Raw genomic sequence first — 23,276 nt, forward strand, 5'->3', positions numbered from 1 at the left:
CTTCAAAATAAAACAGATCCTAAGAATAACCACACTTAAGACAAATGAAAAAGACACTTGTCTGTGTTCACTAACGACATCTGCTTCAAACATACTTTAATCAATCATAAGATATTTATTATTATATTTTTAGCGAAAGTATTTATATCACGATATTCTATACCTGACTTTTTTAAACAAGTGAATGGGATCATCTAACGGCGCTTGGTATGGTCGATTGACATTAATTATCAGAAGTATCTGTAGCTATTATTTAAACTGCTTCAACTACTAATATAAAAACTGATGCAGGACCGAAATAAAAATATCAATCCTGAATCCTAAATTAAATAAAAGGTGTGTTAAACGTTTAAAGCATATGAATGCTGAATTAATTACAAATCATCTTTATTATTTTTAAAAAACCCAGAAAATATAGCATAACAGAACTTTATTTCCGTCTTTTCTTCTCCAAACCTTCGATTTCTTAATAAAAATTAGACGATGAAGTTGAGAACACTTCTCACATAATTGAGAACAATGATCGAAAATGTAGATCTATATCAATGGCACAGCAATGAAATTTTAAATCACGTAACAATAAATATTTTAATTATAATTATCTTCTGAAATATTCAGCAATGTTACGATTTATACTGTTAATAAATTATGAATAATTGTGTATAGATCGTAGAACATATTAGTTGACGTCTGAAGATAGATAATACAACTGTCTTAATTAACGTACAACGTAATAAAATTATGAGAAATCGTATTATAAAGTACAAGATTTATTCGTGAAATTCGAGAAAAATCGAATAATAAACGCTTTCACAAATCAACAGGTTCTCGTTTGTCAGACATCTGTTTACAATTTCTGTCGTTATAAATAGCTACTGGGAAACTAACACGTGGATACAATACAAGTAAACGAACAAATACACTAATGAGTTGTATAACTTTTTTAAAAACATCTCAATTCAGACGAAAATAAATCATAAAAACGCGACTGTTTTTTATTGATTATATTACAATGCAGTAATCAGTCAATCTAAAGTTTTAATTAAGCCAAATAGAAGGAAGGTTAAAAAGGTCCTAGAAGGACACACCAAAAACTAGTCTTAAATTAAGTAAAAGTTCTGCTTTTTTGTCGATTTTATTCGTACATTTTCTATAATTTTCAGAAAGGAAGCGAGGTCTCACATTTACGATCGGCCTTAGTCCAAATCTCATCTCATCCCATCCCATCCCCCACTTCTGATGTTCTAGAAACATTATAAAAATGAATTTCTTCTTCAATAACTGAAATAAAAGAAAAACATTTATGTAAAGCTTCAACAGAATTTTGAGTTATTCTGTCTGGAAAATCAATTTGCACGTCCAGCGTTAAATAAAAATTTATGAATCAAACTGAACTAGATAATTCTTTCAGTCCTGTTATTGTTATCTAAATATTTCTCTATAAAATTATACATTTAGTATTGAAAAAAAATATTCAAAATAAGCTTAAAATGGAAAATTCCGCAAAATTCTTAATACAAATCATTGAACTGAATTGTAATAGTTTTACATCAAATAAGCTTACGTAATAATCAGGAAATTATAAACTGGCTGTATATAAGCCATAAAATCATTACACATTTCTTATTTATATAATTTTATTATTCATATAATTATAAAAATTACTTTGTGAGCAATGCAATAAACATTAAAACCTGTAAACTATGTAAACCGGAACTGCACAGAACAGAATATTTTTCCAGTTTGACAGGTTTCCGTTTTATTCAGGTTCCATTTTAGACAGGTTTTTTAGTGTATATTAATCTATGCCAATTTTCATAAGAAAATTGTCATTAGGCTGCTATTTACAGATTCAATAAATTCCAACTACTATTTTTAACATGTTCAAAATCTTGAAATATAAAACTATCGTATTTACTCGTATATAAGACGAAGTTTTTATAAATTTATCACAGCTTCAAATTCCTAGATCGTCCTGTACGCGCGAGCGAAAGATTCTTTACGTTTTTGCAAATAATTTTTGTGAACCGTGTACTGTATTCACATTTTTTAACCGGATGCTTACCCTCTTGTATTTAAAAACATAAGTATTTTATCTGGGTCGTTTGAATCGTTCTTGTATATTGTCAGGATAAAAAATGAATGGCAATAGAAAAAGCAAAGCTTTTAAATTGAATTCCAGATTGAAATTCCAAAATCACACGGAAGCCCGAAATAAGTTTTAATCCATTCCCACGTGAAAACAGATGATTATTTTGAAATCAGAATTTGGAAAAACTCATAAGTATAATCGACAGAAAGTGGATTCGACTTTTAAGAGTTGGCAAAAAGGTTCCGATTGTCCAGCTTTGTTAACAAATTATGCTGTCGATTTTACAAGATTTTTATTTAAATTTTAAAATGCCAGTAATTTTTGCGGGACAATGTGGACATTTACGTTCATTTGATATTTTACTTGTGATTAAACGAATAAAAATTAGAATTGTATTAATAAATCTAATTTTCTTTATTTTGATCTTTAACGTCACACCTCGTCCTATATGCGAGTAAATACGATAATTTGTAGAATTACTACTACTACAAAATTATCAAAAATAATTATAATTACACATTCAAAACTGAATATATTCCTGTTTGTGTCTCATTAATATAATAAAGTATGAATGATTCTACTAATTCAATCATAAAAACAGCATAGTAAAAGCATATTCTAGAGTGATGCTCATTCTCCTTCAAACTAGAATTTACATTATAATTTCTGTTAAAACTGCTTGTAATGACCTACTTATAACTTTAGTAAATCTGATATTAAGCTAGAAAATCTATTCAGGAAGAAGTTAAAAATAAAGAAAATAGTAAAATATGTTATTCATAATTCATTACTTGTTTTAATAAAGCTCTAGAGAACAAAAATAGAATGATTAAACTCTAAGAATTGTTCTAAGAATCTAATTTTAGTATAAGCTTTTTCTTAATTAACAAATTTTGTACTGAACATTGAAATAATTCTTTATTTTATAAATTTTTCAACTGAATTACTTTTATGAGTAATTAAAACAATGCATCGTAGTTCAATTTTCTTTCAGGGAAAAGTATTTTTTTTTTTATCATCAAAATATAAAATTTTTCCTACTTTATAATTAATTCTATTGTTAAATTTAAAACTGTTCATTTAAAAAGTTTAAGTCAAATACATACATAATCACCTTCACTGAAGTTTAAGATAAATCATGTAAATTTTAATTTCTCTTACTGCTAAATGACCTGTGGCACATGACATAATTTAGTCACCGTCATTCAATGACGTGTGGAATATTGACAACTTTAAAATTATGAAGATTGATTAAAGAGGAGGGAATTGTTGATATTCTTAAGGAATTAATTAAATATAACAATTCTTAAATCACAATCTGATCAATGAAAGTTTTGTTTAGATAATTTTATTTTTTTTAGCTTATTGCAGTTTTTAAAAAATGACTCCTACAAAAACAAAATCCTATCTGTTTTATAATATTTGCAGCATACATTTTAGAAATCATATTTTGAATAGTTCTATACCAGTGATTTACTGTAACAGTTACTAGCTGACTATCCGGGTTAAGTGATCATGTAGCAACTTTATAATGCAAATAATTCTTCCTGAATCATCAGTTAAATTTATTAATTGTAATTACAATTAATAAATTATTTAATTAATAATTAACCTTTTAAAACCATTCTTTGTAATACAAATTTCTAAATTTTTAAGGTAGTTTGGCACTAAACTTATACCCATGCTCTTTATAAATTGGTTTGGTTTTATTTGTATATTTGTATGTGGCAATGTGATATGTGGACGATCTGCCAAGAGGGATGCCTCCCAGGAGGACTTTCTAAGGAAACTGGGCCCTATTTAACTGTTACAAACATGGAGAAACCCAGAAAACTGCATGTCACCATCCCACAGGCCAGGTGTGAACCCACAACCAATTACCAGTGTTCAATGGTTTCATCTAGGGTTTCTCATTTCCCAGTCTTTTGCTTGTCCCGGGATTCCGGGATAAAAGTGAACTGTTTCCCAGGATCCCGAGACAGAATTAATTATTTTTAAGATATACAAAATATCATGAAATCAAATGATATAATTATTTTTCATTTTTTAAAGTAATTTAATACGTTCTGCAATCTCCAAAATCATAACAATGCTGTATAAGATATATATTAAAAATTACCTTTGAATTACATAGAAATTTTCACAAATAAAAAAAGTTTATTTATTTATAGAAAAAATTTATTTAGTTTGCTGGAAACTGCATACAACAACAACAACAACAAAATGCTTTGAATTGAGTTGAAAATTTAAAAAAAAAATTAACTTAGATCAAACTTCTAACTTAAAAGGTAATTTTTGTTTTTTAAATAGAACATAATACAAAATATTATAGTAAATTTTTATAATAAGATTTTAAAAAGCAAAGATGGTCAAACTCCGATCACTCAATCTGATTCTTATTTTAGTAATGAAAAGTCCTACTACCGAGAATGCCCTTTCCGATTTAATTGATGTTAGTAGAATCGTCTTTAATGCATTTAAGAGAAGACAGATGTTATATGTTTTTTTCACTTGTAGCCTGGAAGATTTTGAGTTTGTTTGAGATTGTAGTACTTCTTTTGCTCTCTAGTATTCTTGATTTGGCTACCTCGGCTGCTTTAATAGCAGCATCAAGCTTATAGCCCGATAATTCAGCAATTTGTTTGGCTTTAATAATCAGGTTTAGGAAGAAAAACTTCATACTTGCAGACTTCGTACTCATTTGTATCCTTGCCCAATTTGCACAACCTGGCGTTACGCAGTTATCGAATCTACCGGGCGTAGTTAAAAATTAAGACAGCATAAGCACAATTGTTCCAGATATTAGTGGTTCCGACAAGTAAAGAATTTTCAGAGTCCTGCCACATATAAGCTGATTATTGACCATTTGTGACATGCCATAACGAACAAAAATTAAAAAACTAATAAGTAGGTTTAAAATTAATAAATATTCTGACAGTTTGTGAGTTAATTATACTTTCTATTTGCAAAAATTCATGATATAAATTTGCACTTCACGCCGAAGTATATTTTTACTATAACCCTTATGTGCAGTGGTGTTACAGGAGTGGAGTTCCAGATATGGAAATTTATCAGACTTTTGGAGAAAGGTCTTATCCGCTAGCACTTTCAGTAGTGTAAAACTACCATCATCAGGCAGTACATAGAATACGATAGTTTAAGCTTTCCGAACGATATTCTGACAGTTTTACAAATTTCAATATCGAATATTTCGAATGATATTTCCGATGGTTCAGCTGATTATGGTTTTTGAATGTTATTTAAAGGTTCTTATGTCAGAACGCATAAATAAGAATGATAATAAATAAATATCATAGTGAGAAATGGCCGTAAAAGAGTTTAGTTCATGCATGTAGTGCACACGAAGGCAAAATAATCATATGAGCAACAAAGGAGTATTAATAACTTGGGTTGAGTTGTTTGAAAGCTGTTATCCAAATTTGTGGGAGCTCTAAAGTTGGGAAGTTGCACAGTATGGTAGTAGAAATGTAGAGTGTCTCCCAAATAAATAGGACCAAATCTAAGAAGACTGCTATGTAATGATAGAGATAAGTACTAGTTGAACAAAAAAATCCAGTGTTTACCAAATCCTGCTAAAGCACACATTATCTAGTGAAGAAACTAGTTATGTAGGAGCCATTGCTAGAAAATTAAGTTTACGTATCCATGAACATCAAGAAGACATCAAAAATAACAGGCCAGTTATAGAATTAGCAAAGAAAGTACTCGACCACAACTACCAGCCTCTATGGAACGAAATAAAATTACTGAAATGCTGTAACAAACAAAAAGAGCTATTTATTTGAAGAACATCTCTAAGGTCTTATAAAAGTAGTAGTATTTGGAATATTTTACAATGTAACTCACAATTATTATTATTCTGTATTAAACTACATGACTGAAAAAGCGACTTCAGTAACTCCAAATGCATTTCTATGGTTTTATAGTAGTAGTATTAATTGATATAGGTTCACCAGTGGCTAAATGGATGAAACTAGGGTTTCTCAAACGAGATCCCAGTTGTTTTTTTAACCCGGGAAATTCTTCTCATCTCGGGAAATCCCTCAAATTTCTTAAAAACTCACTTTTTTCTTATTTTGTGTTAAGGTTGTGGAAATTTTGCAATTACTATAACACTTATGTGAAGTGGCATTACACAACTGATAAACATCTTACCTCTTTAGCACAAACTTCCTTAAAATTTTGACATTTATATACCAAAGAATCATTTAAATCAGTGATTCTCAAACTTTTTCGATCCACCGCCCCCTTTGTTCCATAAAGTTATACCCAACGCCCCCTAACTCATTTTCTCTTATGTGAGAAAAGGATTGGAAATATTCTTAGGAAAACTTTTCTATGAATCTCACACTTTGTGCCCTTACTGTACATTGTTCTCATCATCTGGAAACCATTAAACGAAATGTTTCCTCTTATCAACTCCAATTTTGCCTTTGGTCACCGTTCAATGCCCTGCCTCTATCATAGATATATTCATCACACCAGAAGGGGGCATTATTGCTTACTTTGAGAAACGCTGAGCTAAAATAAAAGTCAATGTGTTAGAAATATTCAAGTTGTGACCTTCAATAAAAAATAAAAAATATATAAAATGTCAACATTTTATATATATTCCGTCGAATTTTTATATGTAGAATTTGTCTGCCGTCGCCCCTCTATATTTCCTTAACGCCCCCCAATTCTCTTTGAGCCTTCTACTGCCCCCCTGAAAGCCTCCAGCGCCCACAAGGGGGCGTTATCGCCCACTTTGAGAAACGCTGATTTAAATTTAGCATTTAAAATACTTTTAAATTTCTTTCTAGCTTATTAGTTTTTTACATCAAACCAAGAAGTTAATCTAAAAAAAAATGCTTGCAACGGTTTCAATGGCCTTCTGCAAAGGTTATTATCTATTGTTGAGCCTGGTAAAACTTACGATAGCATGCAAAAAAGACCCAAAGGACATATAGAATAAAAATAACTATACAAATTTCCATCTGTAGTTTTAGTGAACAGTAGATTATTTTTAATCTGAAAATGATTCATGACAAACTACAGTTTAGTGTAAAAGGTTGTTAAGCAACAATCAATATTATCTAAAGATCAATTACAGAAATATTCATTCACAACAGGCATGAATATGGTAGATTCACACATTGTATACGTTTACACTGGAGAAATACATGTCACATAGACATAACATTTTTTATGCACATTTAATCATAAAACATGGATAAAAATGCGAGGTTTGCCGATTGGGGAAAAAGTGTCGCAACAGTCAAGCGGTCAGCACTGTCCTGTGGGAGTGGAAAAAACTTTACTGAGACAGGTCCTCCATCGCAAACTATTTATTAAATATAAAAATTTCGCTTACAACTACTGTTTTCTTCGGCGTAAGGCCTATCCACAGAGTGAATCAGTTCGTAAATAAAGTTCAATTTTTTCTACGATCTTCTCTTCTTTTGGCGAAGATGATGAGGAAAACGTAGGCTCCGGGGCGCACAGCACGACTTGAAGGGGTGATTCTCACCGTAGATTACCCTTGGCAAAACTTGCTGGGACAGGATGGCGAAAACTTCTTTCAGGACGATGACCAAGTTCCCGTTATTGAACCGCAGGAAAAATCCAGAAGCGGAGCACATCGAACTTAGAACCAATAACGTCACATCCTATTTTTGCACAATTTTTATAAGTTTTTCTGAGTCCCAGATCAAACATTCCGATAGGTCGATGCAGATCTGCCCGTTCTCTAATTGGTCTCCCCTCCTCGTTACGAATTGTAACAGGATCGGAGCCTAGATCATGGGGTGAGTCCCCCGACTGACAATTTGATTCCTATCGAAGATGTTCGATCTAAGTACTCAAATTCGTCTATTGTTTCTTTCTGAGAAATTCGTTTTTTCTCAGAAATTTCTACAGATATGACTATAAAGGGACATAATATATTCGCCTTGCCTTAGACGGTTTCTTTTTACAATATAAAATAATAATTATTATTATAATTTAAAAAAACACTTTTTTTTTTTATACGAAATTAAAACATTTTCTGTGCACGAATTTCAACCCACTTCCGGAGCCTCACAAAAACAACAATTATGAACTGTTAATATAAATGAAAATATAGTGTAGATTTGTTATAATATTTTTCAAAACATTGAAACTGTTTAAATTGACATAAGGTTGAAACTCCATCACATACAAATGAAAATTTTGCAATAATGTTCTGAAAATCTCCAGCAAAAAAATCATCATCCATAATATTATTGTCTCACTTATTTTTAATATCTACATTGAATTTTTCATCACAAATTCTGATTAATAATGTCTACAGTGATAATATTCCTGAACTAATATGGCCTATTTGATTCCTTGAGACTGGTATCAAATCTACATAATGATATGCATTTTCTTTAGAATTCCTTATCATAAAACTGAAGGGATGTGGTTAAATTGATATAAAAACATGCAAAATCTCAACTAAATGAACAGATCCATCACTTCTGATAAATTAAGAATTAAAGCTGATTAAATGAAAAGTGGTTTCAGTTTCTAGTCTGTAGGGTTTTTTCATTGTTAATTGGCAATGAAGTTTGTAACTTCTGTATTGTTCAACATGCACCATAATCTGCTACTTTCCACTTTTATTTATGCTTGTATTTAATAAGCAAAACAGAATTTGTATAAATTTACATTCCAGGGGCACATCCATGGGGGTGCTTATTTTGTTGCGGCACCCCACAGATACCAAAGCAATCGGGTTTCGAACCAAATCCTGCACACATATCACTGTTATATTCTAAGAGTTTGATTTCTGTGTCTAAAAATTATGACTGTCAAGATAAGTTATTCTAATGAATCAGTGTCATATTTTCTTTACACGCTGACCTTTGACACCAGTTGCTACAAAAAGTTCTGAATGTTCTAGAAAGCCATTCAGGAGACTTTTGTCTGATATATTGGTATAAAGACCAAAATAAACGAAGAATTTCAAATTTTCTTCCACCTCATCTTTTTTCTCAGATTGGCTGTATGTAACAATCTGGTAAGACATAATAAAATTTAGTAACCCTGGTAATTACTCACACTTGTTTTTTTGATTTTTGTTTTATTTTCTAATGAATAATCTCTAGACAAAGTTATTTATAACAGACTTCGCATTTTTTAATTTTTCTCTAATAAGAAAATGCTTCAAGGCCTATATTCAACATTTAAAATTAATATAATTCTAAGAATTTTATTGTAAATTTCCTTATTTTCAAAAAGTATTTCAGAAAACAGCAATTCAAGATTATAAATGAAACAATCCAATAATCAAATCTTTATATTACATAGAATTACATATGTTATATAAATATACCTAAATCTGAAAATATTGCAAAAAACAATTCAATTTTAATTCTGAAACTAATAATCAACAGAAATTTTTTTAAAATAAAAAATCCATCATAGTTTTGCAATAGGCTGTGATATTATTAAGTTGGAGAAAAAAAAACAAGGTCAAGCGTATGTCTTTTGAATACAATTGATACTTCTAGTAATAAAGAAAATGAATCACTGATCTGTCAGCTTCAATTTACTAAAGTTTGGGAATTTCTTGTAAGCATTAATTATGAAAAAATTCAACTTTATGAGTCAGTCATACTTGATCGATTTTACATAATTAACATTTACTGCTAAAAAAAACTGATTGTAGAGCTTAAATTTTTTCATGTCCAACTTTGTAAAAAGTACTCAAAAATTTTTTAAATTTGGCACAACAAACATAAATTTAAATACTTATAACTAAACCTATATTAAAAACTTTGACATAAGTACTGAAAATCATATAAATCTGATTTTTGATTATGTAAATTTTTAGATATAATGCAATTTTAAACAAAATATTTGTTTATTTGATTTCCTCTTATCAAATTAAATAAATTATTTAAATTAATTTTATTTATTAAATTACAATAATGAGGCTCTTAAGATCCGAGTACTGCCTCCCAAAACAATAATAGGCTACAGTATTTACATTATAAAATATCTTAACATATCAAATAGGTTAAATTATATATTTATGAATGTTTTCCTTCTCCTCTTGAAATTTTCACAATTATAATTGAAAAATTAAAGAATCTCAAATTCAGTTTAAATTATTTGCAATAAATTTAAAATTATTTAACAAAACTATTTTTTTTTTTCTTTAAAGGACTGCATTCTATGTTTTAAAACTTGTTCTTGTAGATGTTCTATTGGCATTTACCCGAAAGACACCATTAAAGGATAGGAAAAAAACATTAGTTTATATTGGTTTTGCTGGAATTTAAAGTTTTTTTTTTTTTTGTTAAACTATTTAATAATATATCATTTTTATATCTTTCATGAGGATTTAAAAGTGTAATTACAGTTGCTGTTTATATACAGCAATGCAACTCTCAGATGATCTGCCAAGGGGATGCCTCCTGGGAGACTTTCTATGGGAAACTGGCCCCTATTTAAATGCTACAAAGAAAACTCAGAAAACTTCACAAGGCAAGGTGTGCAGTGGTTTTATTCATTCAGCCACTGGTGGGCTGTAATTATAGTAGTTGAAATTCTATTTGTGTAATAATTTACTAGATAGCATTTAAAACTGATTTCAGAGAACTGAATAATTAAGAATGTAAAAATTAATGTTATACTTTCAGGTATATAATATAAAAATGTTTACAAAAAAATAATGTTTAAAACTGGATTTTATACATGATGATCCAGCTGTGTTTTTGGAATAGCATATTTTATAACAGATGCTAAATATAATCGAAATAATGAACCATTATGTTAAATGCAACTATTAACATATTCACTTGACTGAATTTCTCTGAAATTCTATAATCTCATTTTGCAAATGAGGTTAAGAGTTTACATATACAAATCAGGTTCTATTTTCTAATATTACATTAAGATTTTTATCATCTTACAACTTTATAAGTTCCTTAAAACAACAAAATAGTTAAACTGTTAATAATAATACTCAACTATACCATATTTTATATACTAATTATAACAATTTAAAATGTTTTTGAAAAATAAAATATCAACTGAAATCAATAGAAAATATTTTGACAATAATAAAAACTTAAAACATCACAAATAATATTAAATGTAAGAATTTTCATTTCTTCATTTTGTAGTTCTCTTATGAGAAATTAAATGTATACTTTATATACAAACTTATATGATTCAATATTAAATGTTTATACTCTTGATATCAGTATGCTTATACATAATTTATATGATTCAATATTAAATGTTTATACTCTTGATATCAGTATGCTTATACATAATTTATAAAACAATTTTTTTTAGTGTTACTATGTATAGAAATCATCAATGTCACTGAAAATATTGTTTCTATTTTAAAATTTCCAACTTACAGTTTTGATTATTAATTATATGATGGTAATATTATCTTTGCTATCTGNATTATGTAAATTATTATAAAAATTCTTTATATTTATTAAAATAGTTATAAAACATCTTTAAATTTTTGACGTCAATATGTGATAAACAATAACATAACCATATGTGGATGTAGAGAGACCAAGTTAGAATTCAATAGGAATCGCTACACATTTTAATACATTTTTGTTTTTAATACTTACATATTAGTAATTTATATACATTTGTTATAATCCATGTCAGTAGTTAACTCCACAATTAAGTTATTTACATTTTTAACAGCTTTTTCATGATAAAGGTAGCTCATAACAAAGGAGGTCCCCTGGTTACATTAGTGATCATAAAAGATATTGTTTTCATTGAAAACAAAGTTTTGAGCAACATAAAACATTCTCAGAATATTTTGTCAATATGTAAAAATTATTAAAATAGAAAAGGGCTTCTTAAACTATGAATCATTACCCCATTTGGGGTCACTTAGCGAAATCTTGGGGTTGCAAGATTTTAATGCAAAATATTGAAAATAATTTGTGAGAGTTTGAAAATGGCACGCTTCGTGTCATAGGTTATGTTCTTTTAGTTTTGATAGTAGTTTCACTTCTAAAACTAATAATAAAATCTTTAAAATTTGATTTTTTTTTACTGTTTATTTGCTGAAAAATAAATTAAAAAGTAGTATAACTTTCAGCTTTATTGTTTTTATAATTACTGGTAGAGATTTTATTTGAATTTAATTTAAGATGACTTTAAATTCTCATATTCTAACAAGTGAATTGTGTTTTTTATCCTTCATTTTGACAAAAAATGACAGATACTTGCATCATTGCTAGAAATCTGAAATTATTAACATTTGTATTACATACATACTTTTAAGGAAAGTGTCAAAATATAAACAGTTCATAGTTAAAAAAGAAACAAAAAGAGCAAATGTTTCAATTTTTCAATGCTTGAAATTCATTAGTTTTATTTTAATTATTTATTGACTAAGACACCACCTTTCACACTTTGTTTCTAGCAGCTTAATCACTAAGTACAAACATTTTCAGCCATTTTGAATAGCTTCTTCAGGTACAATGAGGCCAGTTGGACATTGGTTAGCGACAGTTTACATAGGTTTCTTCTTACTAGTGACGTCATTGTTGATAACAAAGTTTAGATGATAAACTGAGTCTGTGGATTGACATTAGAAATACCCTGTTCTGTTTTCAGTCCTGCAAGAAATTTAATTTTTCTCTGATTCTTGTTAAAGCTAAGATGTGCTTTCTGTACAACTTAGCTGGCGACGTCATGTTTACACTTCTATGCATTTGAAGCATTTCTATGCATTTTTTAGTGATTAAACTGCTAGAAACAAAGTGTGAAAGGTTTGTCTTAGTCATTTTAAGAAGTTCTAGCTTCAAAGGCATAGAAGTTAAATTATTTATTTATATTAGTTGATGAGCTTTTTATTATTTTTGACTTTTTCTGCAGTGGAGACTAAGAGCCTTCTTCCATGCCTATCATAGGTTTTACCAGGTCCATAACGGGATGAAACCTGATAAATCTAAGACAGACTACCCATGAAAAATTCTTCTGGGAGATGCTCACCCAGACTTGATCCTGGATCCCCTATAGCAGAAGGCTGACATCTTAACTACTTTAGCCATCTATCCATCTGACATCAACACAAGCTGATAAGCTTATATTATTAAACTTTCATACACCTATAAATTGTTTTGTATTACATGAGTTGAATTATGTTAAACTAAATATTTTATTTAATTCTAATTCTAAATTTATTCTAAAATTCTATTAATCTGTATTTATACAAATTACAGTTTAAAAAAAAGCACATTTATCCATATTTATTAATCATTCATACATTTACAGTACTGTACATAGTTTATTATTATTCAAGAATAATATATTTTTCTATAAAATTTATAAAAGTCAAAATATATCTATGTTCTATAATTAAATGTGAAAAAATCAAATTATTGTAACATCATCACAATACTGAGCTGCAACAATATCAAAAGTGCTCAGCAACTAAATAAAGAGAAACAAAACACCTTTTTTGCCGAGAAATAAATATAATTTTAAAAAACAAACATTTTCAGCCTAGTTAGTTAGTTAGTTGAAAAATGGAACGTAAATGTTACATGAATTAAATGTTCCATGAATTCATGGAACATTTACGTTCCATTTTTCAACTAACTAACTAACTAGGCTGAAAATGTTTGTTTTTTAAAATTATATTTATTTCTCGGCAAAAAAGGTGTTTTGTTTCTCTTTGCTGAGCTGCAATTTTTAATCATATTTTAATTTAAAAAATCATGCAATTTCTGGTCCAGATCAGAAGTTTATATATACAGTAGTTAACTGGGTCCTCTGGCCCTAAGCTTTCCATATGTGGTCTCAATTTTCATCTATATAACTCCACTCTTGAGATTAAGGAAGACAGACATATGATAGTGGGAATCTATATGTCTGCAATTTGAAAATGGAAGCCCAATAATATTGAGGTATTAAAGTAAGAAAGATGTGATAAAATCATTACAATATATAAATTTCATTAACATCTCCATATTGCAGTTGTTTTCAAATCAATTTAATACTTTAGATAAAGTATATTTGTTTTTCAGTATAAATTATATTATGTAAATTATTATAAAAATTCTTTATATTTATTAAAATAGTTATAAAACATCTTTAAATTTTTGACGTCAATATGTGATAAACAATAACATAACCATATGTGGATGTAGAGAGACCAAGTTAGAATTCAATAGGAATCGCTACACATTTTAATACATTTTTGTTTTTAATACTTACATATTAGTAATTTATATACATTTGTTATAATCCATGTCAGTAGTTAACTCCACAATTAAGTTATTTACATTTTTAACAGCTTTTTCATGATAAAGGTAGCTCATAACAAAGGAGGTCCCCTGGTTACACTAGTGATCATAAAAGATATTGTTTTCATTGAAAACAAAGTTTTGAGCAACATAAAACATTCTCAGAATATTTTGTCAATATGTAAAAATTATTAAAATAGAAAAGGGCTTCTTAAACTATGAATCATTACCCCATTTGGGGTCACTTAGCGAAATCTTGGGGTTGCAAGATTTTAATGCAAAATATTGAAAATAATTTGTGAGAGTTTGAAAATGGCACGCTTCGTGTCATAGGTTTCGTGAGTTGCGCTTTGTGTCATAGGTTTTCTGAGTTGCACTTTGTGTCATAGGTTTTGTGAGTTGTGCTTTGTGTCACTTCTGGTGCAACGAGACAACAATTCAGCAACACTGATTGTAGTGTGAACTAGTGTAGTGTTATCGCTTTTCAGTATATTCAGTTGTCTCTGTTCCATTGTAACACAAGAATGAACTGTGGTAGTACACCATTATTGTTTTTGCAAAAATTTGTATATATCTTTATTTTATATTTTTTTGGGGGGTTGCGAAAAAAATCACAACCATAAATGGGGTCGTGAATAAAAAAGTTTAAGAAGCCCTGAAATAGAACATATGAAAAATTTGTAATGGAAATGAAATATTTAATAATATGTTTCAAAAGTACAGATAACAAGCATCAAAAACAAATTGAAAGTGACCTAAGAAATTACTATTTGAAATTTGTGACTATATTAATTAATAAGAAAAAATATCTAACTTAAAATATGAATCTGTGAACAACAAACATGTAATTCAAAAGAATATCTAAAAAAAATTTTAAACAAAATATCAAGACAACTTATTAAAGAAGTAATTTAATTAAATATAATGTTTTTGTAATAATTTTCAAATATTTTTATATTTTCTCTTAAACTTTTCAAAAATTTTTTAAAATTTATGTTAAAATTATACTTTAAAAAATGCTCTGAAAATATATAAACTTGGCACTGTAATAGTGATGAATCAAGAAATAAAACTGCTAGTTTGAGGAAATTCAGCTAATAATGTGATATATTTTTAAAACAATCTATCCTGGAAATGTTCGAGTTTGTTGTTGTTCTATCTTTGCTTTATGTATATTCAAGATGGCCCAAGTAAGGTCAAAAACATTCCAAAATAACTTTTGCTGCCCTTAAGCAGTTTGGTTTCTTTCTTCATCAAAAAAATATTCAATTTACTGTAATACGTAATTAGGTTTTAAATTCATATAAAAATCTTTCCATGCATAGATATGAATAATATGAATATGAATATGAATTCAATACAGTAGATATATGGAACAAATTTTGAATTTACATTTAAAATATTTCAAAAGTTAACTATACATTATATTATCATTACTGGAAATATAACTGCATCAATCAATGACTATGATGATGACAGCTCATATAAATTCTTGAAACATTAAATCTTTTCCAAGTTATGAAAGACATGGACTTAAATAAATATCCAACTCAGCTTTAAACATTTAATAAACCATAATATGCATTTTAAATGTTTTAAAAATACATTCAAATTTCGGTTACACCAGAATATGGCCTATCGTATTAGGTCGAAAATGTTAGTGTTTTGATTAAACATATCTTAGCAAGAAAGGTGTATTGATGATTTATTAAATGACATGGACTTATTAACTAATTTATAAAATTATTACCATTTAATTTTATTAATTTTCTAAAAGTATTTACATATATCATAATAAAATGTAAATTCACCTTATATATTATTTTTAACAATTGGAATTTTATAAATGAGCAAATCGAGACTGATCAAATTAATATTGATGATGAAATAATTAGGTTCTACTAAAATATTTTTATTAAACATTTGAAATAAATAAGTTTGCTCAAAGTTGTTAACTTACTAATATTTCTAACACAAATGACATCATTCAATCATACTATGGCTCAGTGTTTCCCAACCTTTCTGAAATCATGGTACACTTACATAATTATGTAAAAGTTGAAGCACACTTTATTATTAAATATTACTGGACTGGTCAATAAGTCAATCACAGAGCTCTCTCTAAACTTTTTTATATGATAGTTTACTGAACAAAACTTTTGAAATATAGTTGATAACATGCAGAAATATATTTTTACAAATATTAAAAATGTCACTTTAATTTTTTTATTCATCTTGAAGTATACTTAGAATGGCTTCACAGCAATCTGGCTGGAAACCACCATTATTGCTATATTGCCATTGCAACAATTGGAGAAAAATGCAGTAAGTCTCCTTATTGCATTTTTCTCTCCCTACATATATTTACATTTTAAATATATTTTGGTAGAAGTGCATCTAGGTAGCCCCAATAGTGGTACTTCCAAGACTATGGTGTTTAATTATTTAGCCCACATGACTATGACAGCTTAGAGTAGCCCACTTGACTCTTTGTGGAGTACTTGATGTTATACAGTTTTAGAAGGTGTGGGGCTCACCCCCACCCAGGCACCAAGGTGCAAGCGATAGCAAGCACTGAGATACACATCTAATTACAGAGCATATAGAACAGGCAGTAGACTAATACGTGTTAAAAACAAACCTTTGCACCATAGGGCTACCTAAGAACAATTTTACCTATATTTTTTAAAGAACTAAACTATTATGAATAACTGTGAATTTTGTATTTAGCAATTGATACTAAAATTCTTGGCAACTAAAAAGTTTACCTTAATAAGACATTAATTATATGAAAATGACAAGTTAGTTTTAAATGATATCATACAGGATAATTCAAATGGTCTTAGACTAATGTTAAAGGCAGGTTAGGAATACAGAAACAAACAAATCCACTCGAGCATTAAATATGCTTGAGTAGCATTGTTCAAACAATAAATATGTTGTATACCTTATGTGCATTCCTTTCTGCATGATTCTTCCTGTACTTCTAGCAATTCGAAGTGGTATTTGCAACTAAATTTACAGTACCTAAGTAAAAATGGTTTGTTTTTGTATTCCTGACCTAACTTTAAAGTTTGTCTAAGACCTTTTGAATCACTCTGTATATATTACTGTACATGTTTATTTTTGCAGTCCATTTTCTTATTTTTAATAGAACAGATTGTAAAAATTATGTAAGGTATAAATTATCAGCTTTCAGATTGATTATTGAAATTATTGTCATAATAATTATTTTAAATAATGATCCAAAAAATTAAATATTTTAGAAAAACTTTACCTCGGTTTTACTGTTATTCTCGAACATAGTTTGAGCTTTGTGAAATAACTGAGCAAAAGCCGAACTCAAGCCAGTCATTTTCTGTCTACCTTCGTAGGTGATTTCGCATTGGTCCTCGTCGATTTCTCCTAGAAGTAAATCAAGATCAACGAAAGCCTTGTCAAACTCCTTCTCCAATAATTCTAACCACTTCACACTGGAGGCCATCTTAATCTGGCTCGTGAATACGCCCTCTCACGTCTATTATTGAAGGCATATTAAAAACTGCATCGTGTGTTAATTTGTTGCAATCGACTAAAGTAATGTCTCGGATAGTTTCTTATGTCGATAAAATAAGTAAAACTTATTGAATGGATAACTTCTAATTTTAATGTTTATTTCTCCATCCAATAGGTTTTTTTTGTTTTTTTGTTTTAAACTCTTTCCTCTCTGTGGTCACTAACAAGTAAGACGTGCGACTAAATATCCAGATGACACAACGCGCTGATTGGTCGACTGAATGACATCAACCCACCGAAATAGGAAATGCTGGTCGATTATATTTTGTGGTCGTCAGAATGAATTCACGCAGAAATAGATTATTTTTTTAGTTGTAATATTGAGTGAGTATAAAGTGAAAATACAGTATAAAGTTTAGCTCGCATGTTTTCTTAAATTTATAGGAATAATTTTAAAATGGTTTACTTTTACTTAATAAATTTCTAAGATTATTTATTTTTTGAACGAATTTTAACTTCATACTTGATCTTTATGTACAGTACCTCTGAACCAAATCATATACAATAGATAATTTTAATAGTGCGATTAGTGTTTTAAATCTAAATATACGTGCACAGATAATGAATAACAGAAAATTTATAATTTGTTACAGATATCATTCATAAAAAGTTCGAGAAAGGATGAAATTTATATTTAAGACGAGTCAGATTATTTTTTGAATTTGTCACATGCATTTAATATAGTTAGATGAAACAATAAAATTAAGTTTTGTATACCTCTGAAAGAGAAATTTTCACAAATCTTGCTTAACAAATTATAAAGTTTAAATGTAAAAGTTATTGAACAATTTTGAATAAAGAATAGACCTATTCTCCATAGATTACTCTCATCAGAAAAAAAATTTTTATGCTTTAGTTAGGATTGACAGTTCTTTCTATCAATAGATATTTTGTGCTTTTGAATGTCAGTTCAAAATCTGTGTTAAGAAACAGCACTTTTCAAATTTAATATAAAAAAGAAATTTCATGTATCCAGTTCCATAATAGATATACAGTATCTGTAAATATGTTTAATCAAATTTGTATGACCATTTTTCAAATTAAAAGTATAGAATTCTTGTATAAATTATTTAACAATCAATACTATGTAATACTGTAAGTATTTAACTTCCTTTGAATATGTTTTAAATAAGAATTTCCACACATTTCATCATGGAAATTGTTTATCAATATAAGTGCCAGGAAAAAGTAATGTTGCATTTGTACTGTAACGTTTTCATAGTAAGCTATTTTTGTTTGTGTTGCGTAGGAAAATATAAAGCGAAGTGATTAAGTTTCCACAGGATTTGATTTGAAAAGCAAACCAATGGATTAGAGAATTTGTAGAAAAAAATAACTTATTATTTAAAATGTTTTAACAATTATGCATTAAAAACTATGAATTATGTTTAGGTGAAAATTATATTAAATTGTTAACTAATCTGCATTTCCACTTAGCATATTCTGTTGTAATATATATAAAACATTAAATACAAGTTTTTGTAAGGTTAAAAATACTGTATTGTCTAATAAAGAATGTAAAAAAAAACTTAATTTGCAATTTACATTTGTTGTTTTTGATTATTTTATTATTATAGTAAATGTACAAAAATGATTTATTGAAATGAAAAACAGATAAAAGTTACTTCTTGATGTTTAAAACTCTCTCAACATGAAAATCTTTGATGTCACGTAATTTAGTTTAATTGAAATTTTTTCAATGATTTTAACATTAATGTCAATACACACAAGAGCTAGTGAAATTATAAATAAGTGCCTTTTATCGAGTTTTAGATGAAATGTCTATAATTATAACGTCTGCCCACTCTCAAAACTCTTACAAAGTTTAGGCTAATTGATCATTTCCAGTAGGTTGACGTCATTCAGCCGACCAATCAGCGCGTTGTGCAATCTGGATATTTAGTCGCACGTCTTTCGACTACCTATGGTCGCTACTTGCTAAAATCAACTAGAGACAAATGTTACCACCAGGGGCACTGCAATCACTACAAGAGCGCTAAATCGAATCCCAGTGAGGTCTAATGTTTTTATTTTTATTTTTATTGAAAGATATATAACCTTCAAGTTCGATTTCATAATTTTTTATATGAATTTTATTGTAAGAATGAAAAAGTTTTTATTTACACTCCAAAACCAGGTTTATGGATAAATAAATGACAATGAACAAAACTGACATAATAGCCAATTATTAAATTGCTATTATGTCAATTTATTATACATACAAACAAATTATATTATATAACATTATATTAAACATAATAATCATCATTATTATTTGCGCTATTAAAATTTACTTTGAGTAAGAAATTTTTCTGTGTTTTTTACTTTCAGCTGATGAAATAAATGATTAATTAATCGTGAGTGAAAAAATGCAACCGACAGGTAACAAAAAAAATGAAAAATGTGGAGGTCAAGTATGACTTGTGAAAAACTTTGTCGCATCTTATCATCAATGTAACAATACACTAACATAATAATCATCATTATTATTTGCGCTATTAAAATTTACTTTGAGTAAGAAATTTTTCTGTGTTTTTTACTTTCAACTGATGAAATAAATGATTAATTAATCGTGAGTGAAAAAATGCAACCAACAGGTAACAAAAAAAATGAAAAATGTGGAGGTCAAGTATGACTTGTGAAAAACTTTGTCGCATCTTATCATCAATGTAACAATACACTAATTTAATATATCCATTAATCCAGTAACGAACACCTTATTCTTTGCCAAGGGAGCCGTTGTCGGTTTTATCTCTCTGAATTTGAATTTGGCGTTCTATTTTTGTTATTCCAAATTCGAATGTTTCAACCTGAGGATGATCTATGGAGTAGATCGAAAACGTTAGTTTTTAATAAACTCCCTTGGCAAAAAATAAGGTGTTCGTTACTGGATTAATTATTTTGCCGAGTACGTTTCTGTTCAATTATATCCATTATTGAAAAATAAACACCCATGTTTGGTTTTGTTAACTGTACACATACTTTGCTTTTTGTCTAGTATATCAATTGGCAAAGCTTATGGCTTGGATATAAGGATATAACAAACTACCTCGAGATTTGATGAACGTAAACGTCTTCTCTGGTGCAGCATCTCAAGATTTTGCTGTCAATATATTTTTCATTCATCACAACTAAGTGATGGCAATAGAGAATAAACAATGTAACCTCCTAAATAGTGTAGAATAAGCTTAAACGTTTTTGGTGCAAAATAACCATGATCTAATAATTCACTATCAGTATGATCTCCGTGGAACAGGCTCGGATTACAAAGCAAATTTTGTAAACGTTCTTCCAGTTGTACTTGGAAGTGTGTGTATCTTGCAAATATAATGACTAATTGTATAATATTTCTTTATCAATCTTAAAGTATTTATAAGGGAAGGTGGGCCACGGAGAGACAGTTACGATTTTTGATATTTACTGCTCAACAAAACCGTGATTATGTATACAATAAAAATTGTTTAGATCCTAATAAAAAAGACATTATAGTTAATGGCTACAGTGCAATTATTCTACATAAGCTTGCTCTTCAATGTGATGAAAGGTTAATGTTGTTTGGAGCTATAGGATACAATAAGGGTGCGACTATGCAGAGCGATCGAGCGAGAATATGTGGCGAGAAGAGGCGAGACGCGATAAATATCAAACCCTGTCAGATATGTGCGAGAACCAGAAATTCGATCTGGCAGCGATATTTCTCGCTTCTCGCTTGTGCATTGTTTTCCTTTGCAAGAACTCGTTCTCTATTAAATTCGCGTCTGCATAGTCGCACCCTAAAGCTTTTCTATCTGTCGTCCCACCTTCCTTTAAGATTAGATAACAAACATATACTGTATTATCTTTGGTATTATGTTTTCGTGAGCTCTTCTAAGATGGTTCATTTGTTGTTGTTAGACATTGCGTTGATCGTTTTTTGAGGTAAAGATTTACTGATGTACTTTAGGAGAGTTACGACATAACACGGATATGTTTGTTTTGTAAAATTACGGCAACATAACACTTGAGCGATCTGCCTAGGGGGGATGCTCTACGGGAAGTCTTTTATAAGGTTAACTGGCCCCTATTCGGGCGTTACAGACGTGGAGAAAATACGGATAACTCCACGTGCCCAGCCCGTTCTGGCGAAACACTAACCGACCACCGAACGCCCAGTGTTCAGCGAACGGAACCGCTTGGCCACTGGTGGGCCACTTTGATGGATGTGCATCTGACGTTAATGCCCTGCGATCTCGCGGAATTTCTACTTTCTCTCAATTTATAACATGGGAGTAAGTTTTTTAAATAAATTTACTTGTAAAATGTACTGTACGTCACAAACGTAACATTTACTTGTTAGCATCTTGTCGTCTCGTGGAATGCATCACATCCACGCTTCAATCTTATCGCTAGATGCACGGAAGAAATGTCTCTTCTCGTTTGATGACTTATATTCTGCCTTGCATCCTGGCACAAAGTACGCTGACATTTTTACGTAGCATAAAAAAACAATTATTATAGGTCGAAATAACTGACTCACCAGTATATCCAAAGCAGGAAAAAGCTCTTCTGCCAACCAAGGCGCCAACTAGTGGCAAATACTGGCTCTAGCTAAGTTTGAACTGTTAGTGGAAAGACCAGGGCCGTGTTCAGTAAACGCAGAACCAGTGCCGTAACTAGCTATTCTTGTGCCGTGTGCAAGAATTTGCAATTAGGCCCCTTAGTTAATTGGGTTTGGAAAAATAATAAAACAAATACATGCATTTTGGGCCCCCTTCCAAGTGGGCCCTGTGCGGGTGCACCTGTTGTACCTGTCTAGTTACGGCACTGCGCAGAACATCTAAGTTAGAATTCTAAGGGGCTTAATGGGCGGAGCTAAGAATGTTCTGAGCATCATTGAACGATTATTCCAGGGGCGTGCCGTGACATTTGATGATAGGGAAGCTGTGTTTCTATAAGAAGCCGACATCCAGGGGCGATCAGTTAATTCTTTCTTTAAATGTATTTTTAATAGATTATTTATCTGACGTACTTAATAAACAAGTTCATTATAATTACCTCTGTTATTAGATCCAATATATTCCATATGCTCTCTAAATGCCAATTCTTGCTTTGATAAAAACATATAACATCTATTTATTTAGATATAATATATCCATTACCCATAATTATCTCGTTACAATTTTCAATATTTATTTTTTATTATATACTAATGTTAAATTCTATTCTTCTACGATTTCCAAATTGCTTCAAATACGAAAGAATCGACGATTTTTCGTGTCTTTTGCCAGCTAAATTGTCAAAGACATTCTTATTCCACACACTAATTTCACTCTGTAAATGCATTTTTATGCATTTACAGAGCCATTTTATCGTGAAAATATCGA

The 23,276-nt window shown here is 29.4% G+C and overlaps 1 protein-coding gene across 1 annotated transcript in view; it reads right to left on the bottom strand.

The window, feature by feature from the left end:
• Positions 1-17,984, bottom strand: part of LOC111618620 (Golgi-associated PDZ and coiled-coil motif-containing protein-like) — a 53,427-nt gene extending 35,443 nt beyond the window's left edge. The window contains exon 1 of the mRNA XM_023360175.1: positions 17,636-17,984. Coding sequence (XP_023215943.1) covers positions 17,636-17,842 — 207 coding nt within the window. The 5' untranslated portion in view covers positions 17,843-17,984. The remainder of the gene's footprint in view (positions 1-17,635) is intronic.
• Positions 17,985-23,276: the final 5,292 nt, after the last annotated feature.

The sequence above is a fragment of the Centruroides sculpturatus genome, unplaced genomic scaffold (genome assembly GCF_000671375.1).
Source record: "Centruroides sculpturatus isolate CEXI.00-Female unplaced genomic scaffold, Cexi_2.0 scaffold94, whole genome shotgun sequence".
NCBI classification, from domain to species: domain Eukaryota; kingdom Metazoa; phylum Arthropoda; class Arachnida; order Scorpiones; family Buthidae; genus Centruroides; species Centruroides sculpturatus.